General features: G+C 42.2%; 1 protein-coding gene across 1 annotated transcript in view; it reads right to left on the bottom strand.

The window, feature by feature from the left end:
• The window catches only part of STON2 (stonin 2), a gene marked incomplete at its 3' end in the record, with an annotated part of 33862 nt that overhangs the window by 9560 nt on the left and 5016 nt on the right, over window positions 1–19286 (bottom strand). The window contains exon 2 of the mRNA XM_083349667.1: window positions 1281–1408. Coding sequence (XP_083205793.1) covers window positions 1281–1368 — 88 coding nt within the window. The 5' untranslated portion in view covers window positions 1369–1408. The remainder of the gene's footprint in view (window positions 1–1280; window positions 1409–19286) is intronic.

Here is a 19286-nt window from a genome sequence, read left to right as displayed (position 1 = left end):
AGTTCGCAGATGATACAACTGTGGTGGGTCTTATTACAGGTGGGGATGAGACAGCATATAGGGCGGAGGTACAAAAACTATCCATATGGTGTAGTAACAACAACTTGCACCTAAACATCGGCAAGACGAAAGAGATGGTGTTAGACTTCCGGAGAAAAAAGGAGGAACCTGCCCCACTTTACATCGGGGAGGACTGTGTAGAGAGAGTTTCCTCCTTTAAATTTCTGGGAGTCTACCTCTGTGAAGATCTGACCTGGAAAGTTAACACAACCCAGGTGGCTAGAAAGGCCCAACAGAGGCTTCACTTTCTTAGGATCTTGCAGAAGAACAGGGTAGAACAACAGCTAATGACCCTCTTTTACCGGTCTACCATAGAGAGCGTCCTCTCGTATGGTATTGTGGTTTGGTATGCTGGTCTGACAGCCGTGGATAGGAAAGTATTACAGAGGGTAGTGAGCACAGCACAAGACATTGTGGGCTGTTCCCTGACACCACTGGATGACATCGCCAGGGCTCGTTGCCTTGGAAGAATGAGGAAGATTCTCAGGGATGACTCACACCCTGGACGGTATCTCTTTACTCTCCTACCATCCGGTAGGAGATATAGGAATATAGCCAGCCGTACCAACAGGCTGAAAAATAGCTTTTATCCGTGGGCTGTTAGGCTTTTAAATGGGACATAATCTTATGCAGAATTGACTTGGAAGGCCGGTGTGTGGTGTAGTTGGTTCACATAGTGTGGTGGGATGGAGGGTTTGTTGTCACTGTGTGTTGGGGGGAGAGAGCATGGGGGGGAGGCTCAGCTAATCTCAATGTACACATGTTGTACTTTGACAATTTATTTATTTTATTTTAATTCCATTTATATCCCGCCCTTCTCCGAAGACTCAGGGCGGCTTACAAGCTTAGCAGTAGCCTTCATTCTATGTATATGCCTGCTTATTAGGGCTTTCACACACACACCACAAGCGGCTTTATTACAAAGTCAGCTTAATTGCCCCCAACAATCTGGGTCCTCATTTTACCTACCTTGGAAGGATGGAAGGCTGAGTCAACCTTGAGCCTGGTGGGATGCGAACCTGCACTAATTGCAGGCAGCTGGTGTTACTTAAGGAGGCATTAGCCCACTGCTCCACCAAGGCTCTTATGCAGAACATATGCAGAACTTGTACTCATTGCAAGCCACAAGAGATTTTTGTTTTTGACTATAGCTGAATTGAAATGAATTATTCGTTTCAATAAATAGCAAGAGCCTATGTCATCAAAGAGGAGAGATTTACCTTGGGAAGTAACAGAACGGTGAAGTCCATCACTGAAGGACACCCACTCAGACTGTGGGGAAGGAACGATGTTGGCCAGAGATGTCATGCTTGCTGCACTTTCCTAGTCATCTTCACACAATCTGAATCTAATACAACAGTATAGAACAGATACACCAGCTGACTGCAAATTGCTTTTTGTTTAAAATGAAACGCATCTATAAAGAAGAAATTTTGGGAATATGTAATTTAGCTGTATAACTTCATTACATATAAGAAATATAATCTGGGTTTTTTATCTGCCAGTCTAAATGACATTAATAATATATAACAATTATTTAGCAAAGGAGACCTGGTCAATACAAAACAGACATTATCTGCATTTATCTCACAGCCAGTGCCTTAATTACCATATATCTTACTCTATTCTTTCCCTTAGAGTTTCCACAAGTTTTGCATTTCTCTCATTTCCAATGCTTTTCTGTATTACACAAGAATGAAGATAATAAATAACATTATCAAAATCAATGTTGCTTTATCTTCTGCCTTGTATCCAACTTTATTATTATTATTTGCAAAGTACAATGTATTTACTAGTGCAGCCACAGAAATAAACATGTACTGACATTACTCTTCCTGCTTACAGCTCTGCAAAAACAAATGTGATCACTAAAATTAGTGGCATTTTTAACCTCCAACTATTTCTTTATCATCAACTATAAAGAATTCAATAAAGTCAACTGAACAAAGAAAATTATCAGGGAATAATTTATTATTTATTTATTATATTTTTATACCGCCCTTCTCCCGAAGGACTCAGGGCGGTGTACAGGGCAATAAATACAAAAACAGAATACAAAAGTTAAAAACGATTAAATAAATGCCCAAGGTTAAAACAATAATTAAGACGTATTAAAACCCCAACCCTAACCCATCAGATCAGGTCAGATTGCTCAAATAGATACATTTTTAGATCGCACCAGAAGGAGCGAAGGTCGGGGGCCATCCGGAGCTCAACCGGCAAGCGGTTCCATAGGTCTGGCGCTCCCACAGAGAACGCTCTCCCCCTGGGGGCCACCAATCGGCATTCTTTGATCGGAGGCACCCTGAGGAGGCCCTCTCTGTGGGAGCGCACTGGACGGAGGGAGGTTAACGCCGACCGCAGGTGGTGCCGTAGGTAATCCAGACCCATGCCATGTAGAGCTTTGTAAGTCATTACTAACACCTTGAATCTCACCCGGAGGGCAACCGGCAGCCAATGCAGCTTGCGGAGCAAAGGTGTAACATGGGAGTATCGGGAAACCCCCAGCACAACTCGCGTGGCTGCATTCTGCACCAGTTGGAGCCTCCGAGTGGACTTCAAGGGCAGCCCCATGTAGACAGCATTACAGTAGTCTAGACGAGAAGTCACGAGCGCATGAGTGACTGTACGCAAGGCATCCTGGTCTAGATAGGGTCGCAACTGGCGCACCAGGCGAACCTGGGCAAAGGCCCCCTAGTCACAGCCACTATATGATGAATCACTGGAGCATAATATGACCGTAATGCTGAACAGAGGGTATGGGTTTTCTACTGCAACTTCTTTCACAAAAAATTCAAAAACAAAACACATCAATTCCCATAGCAGTTTGACCACACAACATGCTGCACGAAGGAAATAGTAACATGTCCAGTTCCAGCCCAGTTCTGAATGGCTTACAGCCAGTGGTGGGATTCAGCCAGTTTGCACCAGTTCAGCAGAACCAGTAGCTAATGTTTTGTAGCCCAGGCCCAGAATGGACTTCTGGAAGCAGCATCCACACAGAAAACTGGTTGTTCGCATATTTGAATCCCACCACTGCTTACAGCCCCCAGCTTACAGCCTGGGGTTGTGGACCCCTGATTTAAAGGGTCCCAGGAATCAGGTTTTCTCTGTCATGGTACCTGTCTTCTACAATATTATTTCCCAGAGATCTGAATTACCTTGGCCTGGCCATACTCTAAGCAAACCTCAAAATCTGCATCTTTCCCAACGCCGTAGGATGTTTTGTGGAATAATTTGCATAATCATATCTTGTTCTTTTTTGGTTTCCATTGATTTGGCCATTTTATTGGTTTTTCTTTAAAGAGTTGTTCTTATTGCAAGCCACTCAGAATTGGCCAGTTCCATCATGTTGATTAAATAAATAACTCTAAAGTACAAGAAAGCTAATGCTCTGCATATGCTCACAGAAGTTTGTGTCCTTCCTGCCACAGAATGATACAAAAATGGGATATATTTATTTTAGAGTATTGTAACTCGGTCTATTGTCCTCAGCGTTCTAGAAGCTCACAACTGCAAAGTACACCAGAAAGCAGAAAATGAGCCAAGAAAAAATTCAATGCAGTAATCATTGATAATCTAATTCTAAACCATTTAAAAAGCAATTTTTTTTAAAAAAAGCAAGTAAAACAATCCTCTAATGGGATTAGTACAGAAATAAGGCTGCTTCTCCCTAGTCTTGTCCACAAAGAGGTTAGAACTGATCTTACCATACATAATAGAGCTGTTTCAGGCTCCATATTATAGATGTTATGAAGTGACACCAAATAATTATGTTTACCATTATACACTACTGCCAGAAACAGGGAAAGGCTCTGCTGAAGCACAGATGCTAAAATAATTTGATTGACGTAGGATATTATGCTCTGCCTCAAGCAGCAAAATAGCTTGGATTATCATTGAAGTTAGCCTTGTAAACAAGGTCAACTATCAGTTATTATTTCTCCATTTTGGAAGAAGAATTATGCCAGAATAGTGGATTGTGTTGATATGCCTCTTCTCCAGTTATAAAAATTCCATGATGAGTAACTAAATATTCAAATGTCATTTATTTCTACATATGCTATTAATAGTGTTACTGTACTGTGGGATTTAAAGTAGCATTAAGGGGATTTTCCCGTCATTTTATCTCCAAATAAAATCCTGTAAGGTAGGATAGAAAGAATGGATTCAGAGTTTGGTTCAAAATCACCCAAAAACTCTATGGTGAAGTTAGGATATGGAATTCCTTAACCACTAGGATCACAGTGCCTCCTGGAGGTTGATTGAGAAGTTCAAGAGGGCAGTAAAGGTGAAGAAGGTAAGAAAACGTTAAGAAAGATGTTATATGTTTATCATTAAACTTCTACAAATACACTTCACCAGAGTTTGCAGTTTGTCAACAACTGTACTTAGGGATGCATTAAATTTATAAAGCAGAATTATAAAAAATTTAAGACTAGATAATACAAAATATCAATAAAATAATGCATATTTGTAAAAATTGTCTGTATATAAGACAATTTGGCTCACAATACAGGTAGTCCTCGACTTATAAGACAGTTCATTTAGTGATTGTTCAAAGTTACAATGGCAGTGAAAAAAGTGACTTATGACCATTTTTCACACTTACAACCTTTGTAGCATGTGATCAAAATTCAGATGCTTGGCAACTGGTTCATACTTATGACCACTGCTGTGTCTCAAGGTCATGGGATCTCCTTTTGTGACCTTCTGACAAGCAAAGTCAATGGGAAAGCCAGATTTATTTAACAACTGTGTTATTAACTTATCAACGGCAGTGATTCACTTAAAAACTGTGGCAAGAAAGGTCATAAAATGGGGCAACATTCACTTAACAAATGTCTCAGTTAACAACAGAAATTTCGGGCTCAGTTGTGGTTATAAGTTGGATGATCTGGGAGAGGGTTCACCAACCATTGTTCCCCTGTCATGGTCAGATCGCTATCTCCTGCGGCTGGTCTTCCGTTATGCCACCCCCCGCCGCTGGGCTGCGGAACCGACCAGGTGGTTCCGCCCCAGGCATCTAATGGACCCTGAACGGTTCCAGATGGCGCTTGGGTCTATACCCATCGCCCTCACCCACAGCCCAGTCGATGCCTTGGTGGATGCCTGGGAAAGGGCAGCTGCTGGGGCACTTGACTGTGTTGTACCCTTGCGACCTCTGACACGGCGCAGATCCCGTTGGGCTCCATGGTTCTCTGCGGAGCTCCGGGAGATGAAGCATCGGAGACGGGGTCTAGAGAGCGGTTGGAGGTCCAGCCGATCCGAATCTGACCGACTGCAGTTAAGAACCTTTATAAGGTCTTATCTTGCGGCGATGAGGACGGCGAAGTCTAATTACTTCGCTGCCCTCATCGCGTCTGCAGATAATCACCCGGCCGCCCTGTTTAGGGTGACTCATTTCATTTCATTCATTTCATTTATTATATTTGTATACCGCCCTTCTCCCGAAGGACTCGGGGCGGTGAACAGGGCACATAAAAAATACAAAATACAAAAATTAAAAAGAATTAAATAAGAGCCCGAGCTAAAAACAGTAGAATAATATTAAAAATCCCCAATAAAAACCCCAGCACATCCCCATCAGGCCAGGCCGGTTTGCTCAAATAGGTAGGTCTTCAGACCGCGTCGGAAGGAGCGAAGGTCAGGTGCCATCCAGAGCTCAACCGGCAGCTGATTCCATAAAGCTGGGGCGCCCACAGAGAAGGCCCTCCCCCTGGGGGCCACCAGCCGACATTCTCTGACCGGTGGCACCCTGAGGAGGCCCTCTCTGTGGGAACGCACAGGGCGGAGGGAAGTTGATGCCGGCAGCAGGTGATCCCCGAGGTACTCCGGACCCATGCCATGTAGGGCCTTAAAAACCATTACCAAAACCTTGAACCTCACCCGGAAGACAACTGGCAGCCAATGCAGCTCGCGGAGCAAAGGTGTAACATGGGAGTACCGGGAAACTCCCAAGACAACTCTCGCGGCTGCATTCTGTACCAGCTGGAGCCTCCGAGTGGTCTTCAAGGGAAGCCCCATGTAGAGAGCGTTGCAGTAGTCCAGACGAGAGGTCATGAGCGCATGAGTGACTGTACACAGGGCATCCCGTTCTAGATAGGGCCGCAAATGGCGCACCAGGCGAACCTGGGCGAAAGCCCCCCTAGTCACAGCCACTATATGATCTTCCAGAGTAAGCCGTGAATCTAGGAGGACTCCCAAGTTGCGAGCCCTATCTACGGGGGGTAAAAACTTGACGGGAGGGCAGAGATCCGCCCCGAGGCCTCTCATTTGTGGAGTTCCTCAGGGGTCAGTTCTCTCGCCCCTCCTGTTCAACATCTATATGAAGCCGCTGGGTGAGATCATTTGTGGTTTTGGGATGGGGTATCATCAGTACGCTGATGATACCCAGCTTTTTCTTTCCACCCAGAAACAACCCAGCGATGCCCTCACCGTGATGTCCCGTTGCCTGGAGGCGGTCCAGGTCTGGATGGGGAGAAACAGGTTTCGTCTCAATCTTGCCAAGACTGAGTGGCTGTGCATATCGGCATCTCGGGCTAACCAGACTATTCCACCTCTAACGATGGGGGGTGAGGTGTTACCCCCGTTGATAGGGCTCGCAACTTGGGCGTCCTCCTGGATTCACGACTCAATTTTGAAGACCATATAGGAGCTGTGACCAGGGGTGCTTTTGCCCAGGTTCGCCTGGTGCGCCAGTTGCGACCCTATCTGGACCGAGATGCCCTACGCACAGTCACTCACGCACTCGTGACCTCCCATTTAGACTACTGCAACGCTCTCTACATGGGGCTGCCCTTGAGGACCACTCGGAGGCTTCAGCTGGTGCAGAATGCGGCCATGCGAGTTGTGATGGGGGTTTCCCGATACTCCCATGTAACACCTCTACTCCGCAAGCTGCATTGGCTCCCGGTTGCCCTCCGGGTGAGATTCAAGGTGCTGGTGATGACTTATAAAGCCCTAAATGGCTTGGGTCCGGGTTATCTGAGGGAACACCTGCTGCTGGCATCAAGCTCCCTTCGTCCAGTGCGCTCCCACAGGGAGGGTCTTCTCAGGGTACCGCCGGTAAGAGATTGCCGGCGGACAACACCCAGGGATAGGGCCTTCTCAGTGGGTGCACCTGGCCTTTGGAACCAGCTGCCAGTGGAGCTTAGGACTGCCCCCGACCTCCGTTCATTCCGCCGGGACCTGAAGACCTGGCTCTTCGAGCTCTCTGGCCCAGGCTGAGAATTTTAATTTTAATTTTAATTTTAACTGGCATTTTATTTGTTCAGGGACGGATATAATTTTTTAACTGTTTTTAACTTTTGTATTTTTGTTTTAATCACCCTGTAAACTGCCCTGAGTCCTTCGGGAAAGGGCGGTATATAAATATAATAAAATAAAATAAATAAATAAATAAATAAACAAATAAATAAATAAATAAATAAGTTGAGGATATCGACTGTATTTATCATGAGAACCCCTTTGGTGTAGTAGTGGTTAAGGCACTGGGTTAGAAGACACAAAGTCTTAGGCAAAACTCAGCTGGGTGGCCTTATATAAAATGCACAAACAGTTCCATCGGAATCCACACACAATTTTAACATTTTTTCAAAGGGGGTTGAGAAAAATACTTCAATGAGATGCTGCAAGAAAAGAAAAGAATGGTTTTGCTATGACTGCTAATTTATGCAGCTTCTTTTTTCTTCTTGTCAAGGAAACCAACAGGTTTTCTTTACAATTACAAAGTTTAAATACATCTCTATTACTCTCCTTTCCCATTGAAGTTAGAAAACTACTGTACATATTGAAAAAAAGTCTGCAACATTTTTAGGCAATCAGAAGCCATACTATAAATAAACAGTGTGACTGCAAGGTTCTCATTTTAAAAAAATAAAATTTATGTTGTAGAGATGGTATGTTCTCTGTTTTGGTTTTGTCCCTGAGGTGGGGATCCCTGCACAGTCCTTAGGAAGATAGGAACCTTTCCTTCTCATTAAAAAAACAACAACAACCCACAACAAACCAATTTAGAACATTATAAGCAGGAACTTGAAGACACTTCTGAATTTAAGCTTCTACAGAAAATAGTTTCTTTATCTTTATACAGCTACCCTGTTCTTGGCAAGAAAGTGAGTTGACAAGTTTCCTTCACAACCGTGACATTTAAGTAAATCACTCCCATTCTTTCTTTCTGTCTCATTCAAGTTATAACTTAAAACTTAAACGTAAAAAAGAGTTTCAGTCCCAAGCAATAGTTCTGCTTTAAACAAGCAAACTAACTATTCATATCTCTATTCAAGACATTTAAGGTCACAGCAGTGTTACGTTTTTTTGGTTTTGCCCTTGAGACAGGAATGGATCTCTATGGACTTCAATATTTGGCTGTTTTGTTTCTCCACCTGACTGGTTCAAACTGTTCTCCTAGCTTACTGCATACTTAAATTTCTGGCTGAGAATATTTTGAATAATTTTCAAATACAGCATTAATTTTTCCAAACAGCAATGAGATTATTATGAAAGAAAGGAGAGGCAGGACATCTATCCACAAAATATATTTTATCTAGAGGCTCACAGAGGGAAGCAAATCAGAGAACTTACTTCCTTTTTTTCTTTTTTAAGCATCCAGGGGAAAAAAACCTCTAAAAAAGATGACAGGAAAATGAGCATTGCTGCCATAAGCATTGCCTTCCTTCACGTTTAAGTCTCTCCTTTTACTGTTAATGGTACATCACTCTTTCACAAAACAGAAAAAAAGTGATAATTAGTTGAAATGAATCTGTTGTACAATTTAGAAAGTTAGTTTTTTTTATTCTGAATTCATTTCTCATTGAGACTGAGAGAGAACCACGAGCCTGGGTGGGTAAATGTAGAATTTGAATTGCACTATTTGTCTTTTCAATGCCTAAATAAGACTTACTAATTGATTTAAACAATGAAAAAAGTATAACACAGGAATAAGATTCTTTAAATCCAAATTCAAGATTCTGGTGGCAAATAATTTGCCTTTGAAATATTTGTTTTTAAATGATAACCCTTCAGATTAGTCTTCTTCCAAGGACTCACAAAAATGTAAACAGGAAGAGTGTCATAGTAATATTTTCCTTTATCTCTCAAATGACATTTTGCTGCCTGAGCCGAAGTTGTTCTCTCCTTCTTCCTCTCAATATGCAATATCCTCCCTAGGACCTCTCTGGAAATGCTATTTTAGTTTTCCATAATGCTTCAGAAAAACCTTCCCTAAGCATAGAACACTCCAGATATGCAGTTTTCATTCCTTATATTCTAAATAGAAGGCCATATGTATATCTGCAGAAACTACCATCAATGCTTTATTTAAACTACTGTGGGCATTTAGGTCATTAACCCACATTTGTCTGTTATATATCGCAGATTGCATTTGTTAATTATCTAGAAATACTGTGGTTTTATTTCACTTTCTAGACTAGCTATATGGTTGTCAGCACCAATTTGATGGCACACAATCAAATCTATATTTGCTAAGTAGAATATCATTTTTTTCACATTTAAAATGCTAATGTTTCCCAATTTATTTTCTTGAGCTTTTCCTGCTTGGGTAAGTTCAGGTTTGTAAAATAAATAAATAGAAGTTTCTACTCAAAACTTTCTGCTCTACCTTGGTTCTGCTTACTTTGAGCTTTGATTCTACCTTCTACAAATCCCTGGAGCAAATGACCATGAATTGCCTTGTAGCTCAGCAATTCCTATGGCAGCAAATTAGCTGCCACTAAATGGAGCTCAGTTTCTTTTGAAAATGGCATAGAACAGGGCTTTTCAACCAGTGGTACGGGTACCACCTGTGGTACATTGGCACCTGGCAGGTGTACGCGACCATCCTAGAAAAGTGGTAGCGGGGGAAGGGAATGAGCTGAACCAGTGGCAGCACCACACAAGCCTGAGCGAGAGATGGCTGGAGCTGCAGGGCTGAGCAAAAGCGCCAGGATCGGTGCTTCTTCAGGGCTGTCAGGGCTCAGCAGAAGTGCAAGGATCATCACCAGGCTCCAGCTGGAGCTCTGCGCTGATCCTGGTGCTTCTGCTGAGCCCAGAAGAAGCGCCGATCAGCTGGAATGTTGCAGCATCCCCAGGGTCTTGTGATTTACATTCAGATGCTTGGCAACTGATTCATATTTATGATGGTCACAGTGTCCCAGGGTCACGTGAAGTGACCAGAACCTGCTACAACCACCCAGCAGAGAATAAAAACCAAACACCCCTCACCCCACCCCTGCTGCCAATCCTCAACAGAAATGTTCACAACCATGAAAACCTCGGACAGGAGGAAAAGCGCCACCAGGCGGGCAGTCAGGTGTCTTGCTCGACTGTGGCTTGGGGGGCACTTTTTCCAGTGCCATTGTAACTTCGAACAGTCACTAAGCAAACTGTTGTAAGTCGAGGACTACTTGTACTTCATCACTTTTTTCCTTTTTTTTTGTTTGGTCATCAAGTTCTTGATACCTTGCCAGGCGACTGGTGGTACTTGGATGTTGCCATATCCTAAAAGTGGTACAATGAGTGAAAAGGTTGAAAAGCCCTGGCATAGAATGTTACTGACATTCTGATGATTATCTATCACTGAAGCTCAAAATTCTACCACAATATCCCTGGGCAGCAGAGAGAAAGCCAAATAAAATATGAGAAGTGGGACCTCCCCATAGAATGAATGAAAATATGTATGAATGAAACATCTTGTAATTACACTGGATTCATGGACAATTAAGATGAAATAGTGAAGTTCTTAACATCTTGATGACAGAACCTATTCTGTGGAGTGCTTGTTGTTCTATGAGTTTGTTTGCTTTCAGATGTTTCATTACCCAACTAGGAAACATTGTCAGAGCTAGTGAGTGTGGATTTTCTCGCAGTTTATATATGGACACCAGATATGCCACTATTGGTGGGGGTTTGGTTTCCTATGAGGTAGTTCCTTGGTAATTGGTTTTGCCTTGTTTGCCTGGTGTTAATCTTTGTTTATTTGAGTGTTGGGTGCTGGAGAGAATATATTCTGGTCTTTTTGTTTCCTACTTAATTTGTTTTATTTGTATCTTTTGAATGATATGTAAAAATCGATGACTTTTACGTGTCTATTGATGGCTGATTTGGAACTTTCCAGTTTCAACTAAATGCTAAATCCAAACGTTGACATTCAGACAAATCAGCCATCAATAGAGACGATTAAAACATATTTTGTTTGAAGTAATGTAATAACAACAACAAGAAGAAGATGCTGTTCTTTGGTTTTCATAAACTAGATAGAATAACTAAATGTCACAACACAGAGTTATTCTATCTAGTAACAAAGTATCAAGTAACAAAATATGTTACTTCATACAAGCACATTTTTAAAACTATTGCATGAACTCTTTGAAATTATACTTATACAAAGAATTTTACATACAGCGTGACTTCTCATGATGCATTATTTAGTTTTTACATACTTCAGTTACATATCTGCACACTAAAGCCAGGAGGATTTCTATAGTCCACTTGTACGTACAGTCTATCCAATGAGATTCACATGAGGTTGCATCTCCATGTCATTAATTTTATGCATTGAAATAGCTGTATAGAATCACATAGCATAATTCTGCTGGTTAAACTATACTTTAACTTGGTCCTCTGAAATTCTTCAGATGTAATCCACTACATTCCTAGTTCAGATATTCTAAAGCAGAGTCTGTGTGGGCTATAAATCATAAGTTAATGGTTTAGCACATTGAAAAAGTCCAGGCAACTGTGATTTATTTAATAGTCCATGTTTAAACCATGGCTTAGCATATGTAATCATAATTTATTTAGATAGCAGAACTATTGTTTTTACCACTTCCCTTATGTTTATGTCACCTAAAATGAGAACAGAGGGTTTTTTTTCCTGTTCTTTTCTTATTAGATCTTAGTAAATCAAGTTTTTTTCTCTTTGAAGGAAATTCTTGTTGTTTATTTTATTTTTATTTTTATTCCATTTATATCCCGCCCTTCTCGGAAGACTCAGGGCGGCTTACAAGCTTAGCAGTAGCCTTCATTCTATGTATATGCCTGCTTATTAGGGCTTTCACACACCCCCCAAGCGGCATTATTACAAAGTCAGCTTATTGCCCCCAACAATCTGGGTCCTCAGATTGTTGGTTGCACTATTCAGTGTAATAACATGGTAATCTGTGATATAACCTAGTTTTCCACTTTCACCATATTGCAGTAGAGTATCAGATACCAAACATTACTAACTGCAAAGGAAGAATTCAGAAAAGACACTGTTAAGTTCTTCCCTGTAGTTAGTTACTTACGGCAGTTAGGAACCAATAGGGACAAGGTAAAGGTAAAGGAGTCCTTGCAGATTTTATTTCACTAGTTGTTGCTGACTATAGGGAGTGGTGATCATCTCCGTTTCAAGGCTATTGAGCCAACGCTGTCCAAAGACATTTTTTGGGTCATTTGGCCAGCATAATATCACAGAACACTGTTAACTTCCCACCAAAATGGTACCCATTTATCTACTCACATTTGCATGCTTTCAAACTGCTAGGTTGGCAGGAGCTGGAGCAAGGGAGGGATCTCACTCCATTGCGTGGCAATGGTCTTGAACCAAGGCTGCCGGCTTTCCAGCTGACAAGCCCAGCATCTTAACTGCTGAGTTACCACACCATCCAATAGGGACAAGAAACATCATGAAGATAAAGAGATAAATGACATTTCATTCTTAGAGAGGTATATCCCTCCAAAATATATTTTCTCAGGCAACTTAATTCTACTGTTTCATTTATGTATTTATTTTTTAAATTCAAGTTTCATGCATGCAGCCTCACTTCAAATGATTCTCAGCAGTTTACAGCATGCCAACATCATTCTCTATGTGGCAATGCTCTTGATGTTCTCAATCCCGCCAAGACTGAGTGGCTGTGCATATCGGCATCTCGGGTTAACCAAGTTATTCCACCTCTAACGATGGGGGGTGAGGTGTTACCCCCCCCGTTGATAGGGCTCGCAACTTGGGCGTCCTCCTGGATTCACGGCTCAATTTTGAAGATCACATAGGAGCCGTGACCAGGGGGGCTTTTGCACAGGTTCGCCTGGTGCGCCAGTTGCGTCCCTATCTGGACCGAGACGCCCTACGCACAGTTACTCATGCACTTGTGACCTCCCGTTTGGTCTACTGTAACGCTCTCTACATGGGGCTGCCCTTGAAGACCACTCGGAGGCTTCAACTGGTGCAGAATGCGGCCGCGCGAGTTGTAATGGGGGTCTCCCGATACTCCCATGTAACACCTCTACTCTGCGAGCTGCATTGGCTTCCGGTTGCCCTCCGGGTGAAATTCAAGGTGCTGGTTATCACCTATAAAGCCCTACATGGCCTGGGTCCGGGGTATTTGAGGGAACACCTGCTGCCGGCATCAAACGCCCTTCGCCCAGTGCGCTCCCACATGGAGGGTCTGCTCAGGGTCCCGCCGGTAAGAGATTGCCGGTGGGTGACACCCAGGGATAGGGCCTTCTCAGTGGGGGCGCCTGCCATCTGGAACCAGCTGCCGGTGGAGCTGAGGACTGCTCCCGACCTCCGATCATTCCGCCGGGGCCTGAAGACCTGGCTCTTTGAGCTCTCGGGCCCAGGCTGAGGAGACATTCATTTTAATTGGGGTTTTTAATAGTACAGGGTTGATTTAATATTTTTTAAATTGGGTTTTAACTTTTGTATGGTTGATTTTTAACTCCCTGCAAACCGCCCTGAGTCCTCAGGGAAAGGGCGGTATATAAATGCAATAAAATAAATAAATAAAATAAATTAACTAATTTTTTCATTTCATTTCAATTCAGGAAAAGTTGTTTTTTTCACACAATGCCTGAGCATTCCATTTGTGAGTGGAAAACAATAACATTTAGTCATAAACAAAATACATTATTTTCCTCCAAATTCAAATCCCATCTTCTATTTTTATAAAAGGAAGTAAATAGAAGCTTATACAAAAGATATACTAAAATATGTGTGTAAAACTACCATGAACTCTGCTTTTATTGAAAAGAAGCTTCATATTATCTTGTCTTTTGGAGGGCAGGAGAGTTTTTAAATCAGACAATTTTTAAAGAGAAAGGCTCACTCAATTAATTTTGATCAATTCTTGCTGTAAAATTCTTTAATTATTAATAAAATGGAAACTAAATTAATATGTATAAAAATATCTTCCTAGTGCTTAGCAGGATGAATCAATTGACCAAGCCAAGCCAGGAAGGCAATGGTATTTCCTCCTGTAGTCAATATGTCACTAAACGAGTAATTGTATTTCTCCTAGCAACAAATTTCTACAAGTAGAATGCAAAAAGATATACATAACTTTTGTACACTGATAACAGCGCAGTTATTGCACTGACCAGGTCCTTCAATGAACCAGTTTGTAGCCACAGGTGTTCACCTCTTAAAAGTTGTTTTGTAGGAATATACAGGTAGTCCTTAGTTAATGACCACTTGGTCAATGACAGTTTGGAATTACAACAGTGTTGAATGAGTAATGGTTACAGACAGTCCTCAAAGTTGTGGCCATCCCATTACCCCTAAGCACTTGATTGAGATTTGGGTGCTTGGCCACTGGCTCAAACGACAGTTGCATCATCCCTTGTTCACATGATAGCAATTTCCAACCTTCACTGTTGGCAGATAAGATTGCAAGTTGCTCATGTAAATCTCCCTCATCTGTATATTCTCCCCAAGCCTTGCTGCTCTCACACCGCGCCTCCATGGCCACTCTCACACCCTTTAAAAAAAAAACAAAAAACAAGTTTTATTAATTTTCTAATTTTACATCCAAAATATTTATGAAGCAATGTGGTGATTGGAAAATCAAAAGTCCAATAACAAAATCTTTTTGAACATAGGTCAGGATAGATCAACAAAAATTCCCTCTCCAATTCCCTTAATCATAATATCAAAATCAAATTAATACATTTCTGGTTTTGACAGAATCAATTAGAACAATTATCAATATATTTTCCACAGATACTTATCCACGTCCTGTTTTTAAGTTTTATCTAATTTCAACACAGTGCTCCAAATTAGGCTATGGTATCTAAGAAACTTAATTTTCGGGTAACCCAAATTTCCCTTATTTCATTATATAGTAGTTATCATATCTGAAATACATACATTGTTCATTTAAGTGCATTCTTGTTACATTTCAAAAACATATTCTATCATCTTTGTAATTATCAATAATTAACAAGGTATCTTTTGTTGTGTCATTCCAAGTTCTATAATATAATTCGAAGTTATGCTCTAGTAGATAATTTTCATTCCCTTAAAAATCTAGGTCCTAAATATAAAATCAGTTTATATCTTTTAACCGTTCCCCTTAGCCCATTAAAAGCTATTGTTGGAAGAAAAGTCTTCATCATGGTTCCTCCAAGCAGGGAATAAACATGGCAACTGCTTTGGGAAGAAGGTTGTAGTTTATTGCGGAGGAAAGGCAGACAGAAAGATGGATCCGACAGGAAAAGAGAAGGGCTGAGCACATGTGGGTAGTGGGTTTTTATACCCCCTGGACTTTATTGTCTGGAGTTATTTCCTGTTTCAAGCTTTGTATTTCCTTTGTCACGTATTCTGTCCTGAGCCTAGGTGTGCCACTCTAGGATTCTTGCTAGTTGTCTGTCCCAGCCCACCTCCCTGGGGCAGGGGTATGTAGATTTTAGAAGTCTTCTTAGCTTCAACCTCCCTGAATGGTTTACATCTGCATTTCTATAGAGTTGGTTTCCCCTTGGGGGAGGGAGACTTGGGGCTATTAAGAAAACCTGGGCATGCTTTTCTGTCTCTTTAAGATCCTTTTAGGAAATATATTTTCCTGCCCTTTTAATATTTCCTTCTCTGGGGAGCTGACTTCCCACACTATTTTAAGCTTTATTATTACAAATCCCAACATTAAGAAAACCACCCATTTTTAAAATCTAACTCTAGGTTTCTTTTTGTGCCAGGCAGGCTTCCATATCATTGCCTTTAACTTCTCAAATGTGTCTCCCTTTCTTCCTACACATGTTGTTTGAATCCAGGGAGACCATCCAGTTGTCAATTTTTCAAAGAGAGTGACCCCTTTATAGTCATTAATTGTCGCTGTAATAAATCAGGTCTCCATGTTTGGCACACAGGGAAGTAATTAGGGAAGTAAGAAAGGTAAGGTCGCACCCAAATCCTCCAGAGTGCTTCGTTGTGCTTGATGGTGATTTTGGCTTTCGGCAGGGAATGGCTTAGTGATCGGCCATGTTGATGGCCGATCTCTTCTTCTTTGGGCCAGAGGAGCTGCTCCAGATCAAACGGAGGGTTGCCGCCCTTCTGTGATCACAAGGAGGGCCTCCTCATGGTGGTCGCCCCTCCAGAGCAACTATTGACTCTTTTCAGGGTCCTCCAAGGAAGATAGATCAGACGGTGGGGAGAGGCTTCTTCCCACATGTCTGGTGGCACCACGCATGCAGACTGGAAGCCACTCACACCCTTTTTGTGCCATCTCGTACCTGGCAGCTGCCACTTACTTCCTGGTCAGCCTGCTTGAAAGCTACCTGGAACTTGCAACTTCCTGCTTCTTTCCCCCCAATGACTTTGGTTGTTGGAAGCCAGCAGGAAACTGCAAGGAGGTGCTTACTTGATCCTTGTTTAATAACAGCAACAGGGACTGTAAGGATTGCCAAGTGATGTCACACTTTATGACTGCACTGTTTAGCGATGGAAATTCTGGTCCCAATTGCCATTGTAACTCAAGGACTACCTGTATATACGGAAGCTTTCAAAACTCACTAATCTCAGACCTGAGCCATCTGGGTAGAATTTGGAAAATATTATGTTGAGGATCTGTGAGTTGTTGCTTAGCAACAGGAGGGGTAAGCCACATGGACTCCCTCTTGGTGGAAAACAGGAGCTATAAGAGACTTGGTCAATTTCCCCATATAATTGTGTCATTTCCCCTACTGTGCTCTTTTGCCTTGCTGAGGAACTGCTACTTCACCAAGTTGAAACCCTCTTCCATTGGGGAAAAATCTCCTATGTCAACTACTTAAACTGATTCTCTGAAAGAAAAGGCAATATTTAACAACATAATGTTTCTCTTCTAACTCTTGCTAAACTCATCACTATTGAAGTAAGCTGCTAATGCACAGCCCAAGTGGAAAAGGGAAACAAGTCTGGCATAATCTGAATGGAATATTTTATACTTGAAAACTCCACAGGAAAACATTGGCTTTTCATGATTGCAAGGTATGACTTTCAGATTCAGTAATCCAGAGAGATACATTTTCCCTTCATTTCTGAGAAATATTTAGAATTTGGACAAATATAGCTAAAACTAGGAACAGCTCAGTGTATAATCCTTTCTATTACTAGGAAACTGTCTCAGTATAAAGAAGTTTTATTTATTTATTTATTTATTTTTAAAAATGTATATTGCCACCTACTCGCTTACGGTGACTCAAGGTTGCTTATAGGTTGCTTATAAAGGTTGCTTATAAAAACACAACATAAAAGAAATAAAAATAATAAAATAATAAAACAATAATATAATAACCCCACACCCCAGTGACAACACATACTCATATCAGCCCTTTACTGGGCTCCATCCTGCTCTGGTTTCCCCAGGCCCTCTGGCAGAATCACGTCTTCAGGGCCTTCTTGAAAGAATGTCAGAATGGGGACCAGTCTAATTTCTGGAGAGATGATGTTCCAGAGGGAGGGAGCCACTACAGAGAAGGCCCTTCTTCTGGGTCCAGCCAGATGTATTTCCTTAAGGGACAGGACCTGCAACATTCCTTGCCTCCCCACTCTAGTGGGTTGGGTGGATATGATTGGCAAGAGACGGTCCCTTAGATAACCTGGCCCCAAGCCATGAACGGCTTTAAAGGTGACAACCAGCACCTTGAATTGCACTCAGAAGCACACTGGCAACCAATGCAGCTCCTGCAGGAGAAGTAACACATGTGTACACCGAGATTTTATTTATTTATTTTATTTTAATTCCATTTATATCTTGCCCTTTTCCGAAGACTCAGGGTGGCTTACAAGCTTAGCAGTAGCCTTCATTCTATGTATATGCCTGCTTATTAGGGCTTTCACACACACCCCAAGCGGCATTATTACAAAGTCAGCTTAATTGCCCCCAACAATCTGGGTCCTCATTTTACCTACCTCGGAAGGATGGAAGGCTGAGTCAACCTTGAGCCTGGTGGGATGCGAACCTGCACTAATTGCAGGCAGCTGGTGTTACTTAAGGAGGCATTAGCCCACTGCTCCACCAAGGCTCCTGGTGCGGGCTGCTTCATGTGGGCTGCTGTAATTTGCACCAACTTGAGCTCTTGGATGCTTCTCAAGGGCAGTTCCATGCAGAGCATGTCACAATAGTCAAGACAGGTAGTGACTAGGGCAAGAGTGACCATGAGTATGGATTGTTGGTCCAGAAAAGGGCAAAACTGTTGTGCAAAGGCCCTCCTGGCCACAACTGCCACCTGCTCTTCGAACAAGAGTTGCAAGTCCAGGAAAACCCCCAGATTACGCACTCAGTCTATTTGGGGCACTGCCATCCCATCCAAGACCAAAAATGGCAATTCTGTGTGGGCCAAAGTACCCCAAACTCAGAGCCACTCAGTTTTGCCAGGGTTCAGTTTCAACCCATTGCTCCCCCCACAGTGACAGCCTCCAGGCAGTGTGACAGGGAGGTCACGGCACTGCTTAACTCACCACGGGCTGAGACATACAGCTGAGTATCATCAGCATACTGATGATACTTCAGTCCATGTGATGGATGATCTCACCCAACGGCTTCATGTAGATGTTGAATAGGAGTGGAGAGAGTACCGAGCCCTGCAGGACTTCACAAAGCAGTGGGCAAGAGCAGGCTCTGTGTCATCCTATTAACACCAACTGAGAGTGGCCATAGAGGAAGAAAGTGAACTAGAATAGTACAAGGCCCCCCCACTCCCAGACCTGAAGCTACTCCACGAGGATACCATGGTCAATGGCATCGGAAGCCACCGAGAGGTCAAGAAGTACAAGTTAACAGAATTAGCATTGTTAAAGATTTAAAGCATCTTTACATCTTCTGCTGTACCTACAGTGAGGTTAGGAAGCACACCCATTATAGGTCTGTGCAGCTACAATGCTTCAGAAATGACTCCAAGAAGGTGCTGTCACACAACTCCAAAGCAATTTTTTTTGCAATTTATTACCAAAGGACTACACAAGCCTAATACATAGTTCTGTTCTCTAATAT

The sequence above is a fragment of the Vipera ursinii genome, assembly GCF_947247035.1.
Source record: "Vipera ursinii genome assembly, chromosome: 1".
Classification (NCBI taxonomy): domain Eukaryota; kingdom Metazoa; phylum Chordata; class Lepidosauria; order Squamata; family Viperidae; genus Vipera; species Vipera ursinii.
The sequence above is the reverse complement of the archived record's forward strand: the minus strand, read 5'-3'. Positions and strand labels throughout refer to the sequence as shown.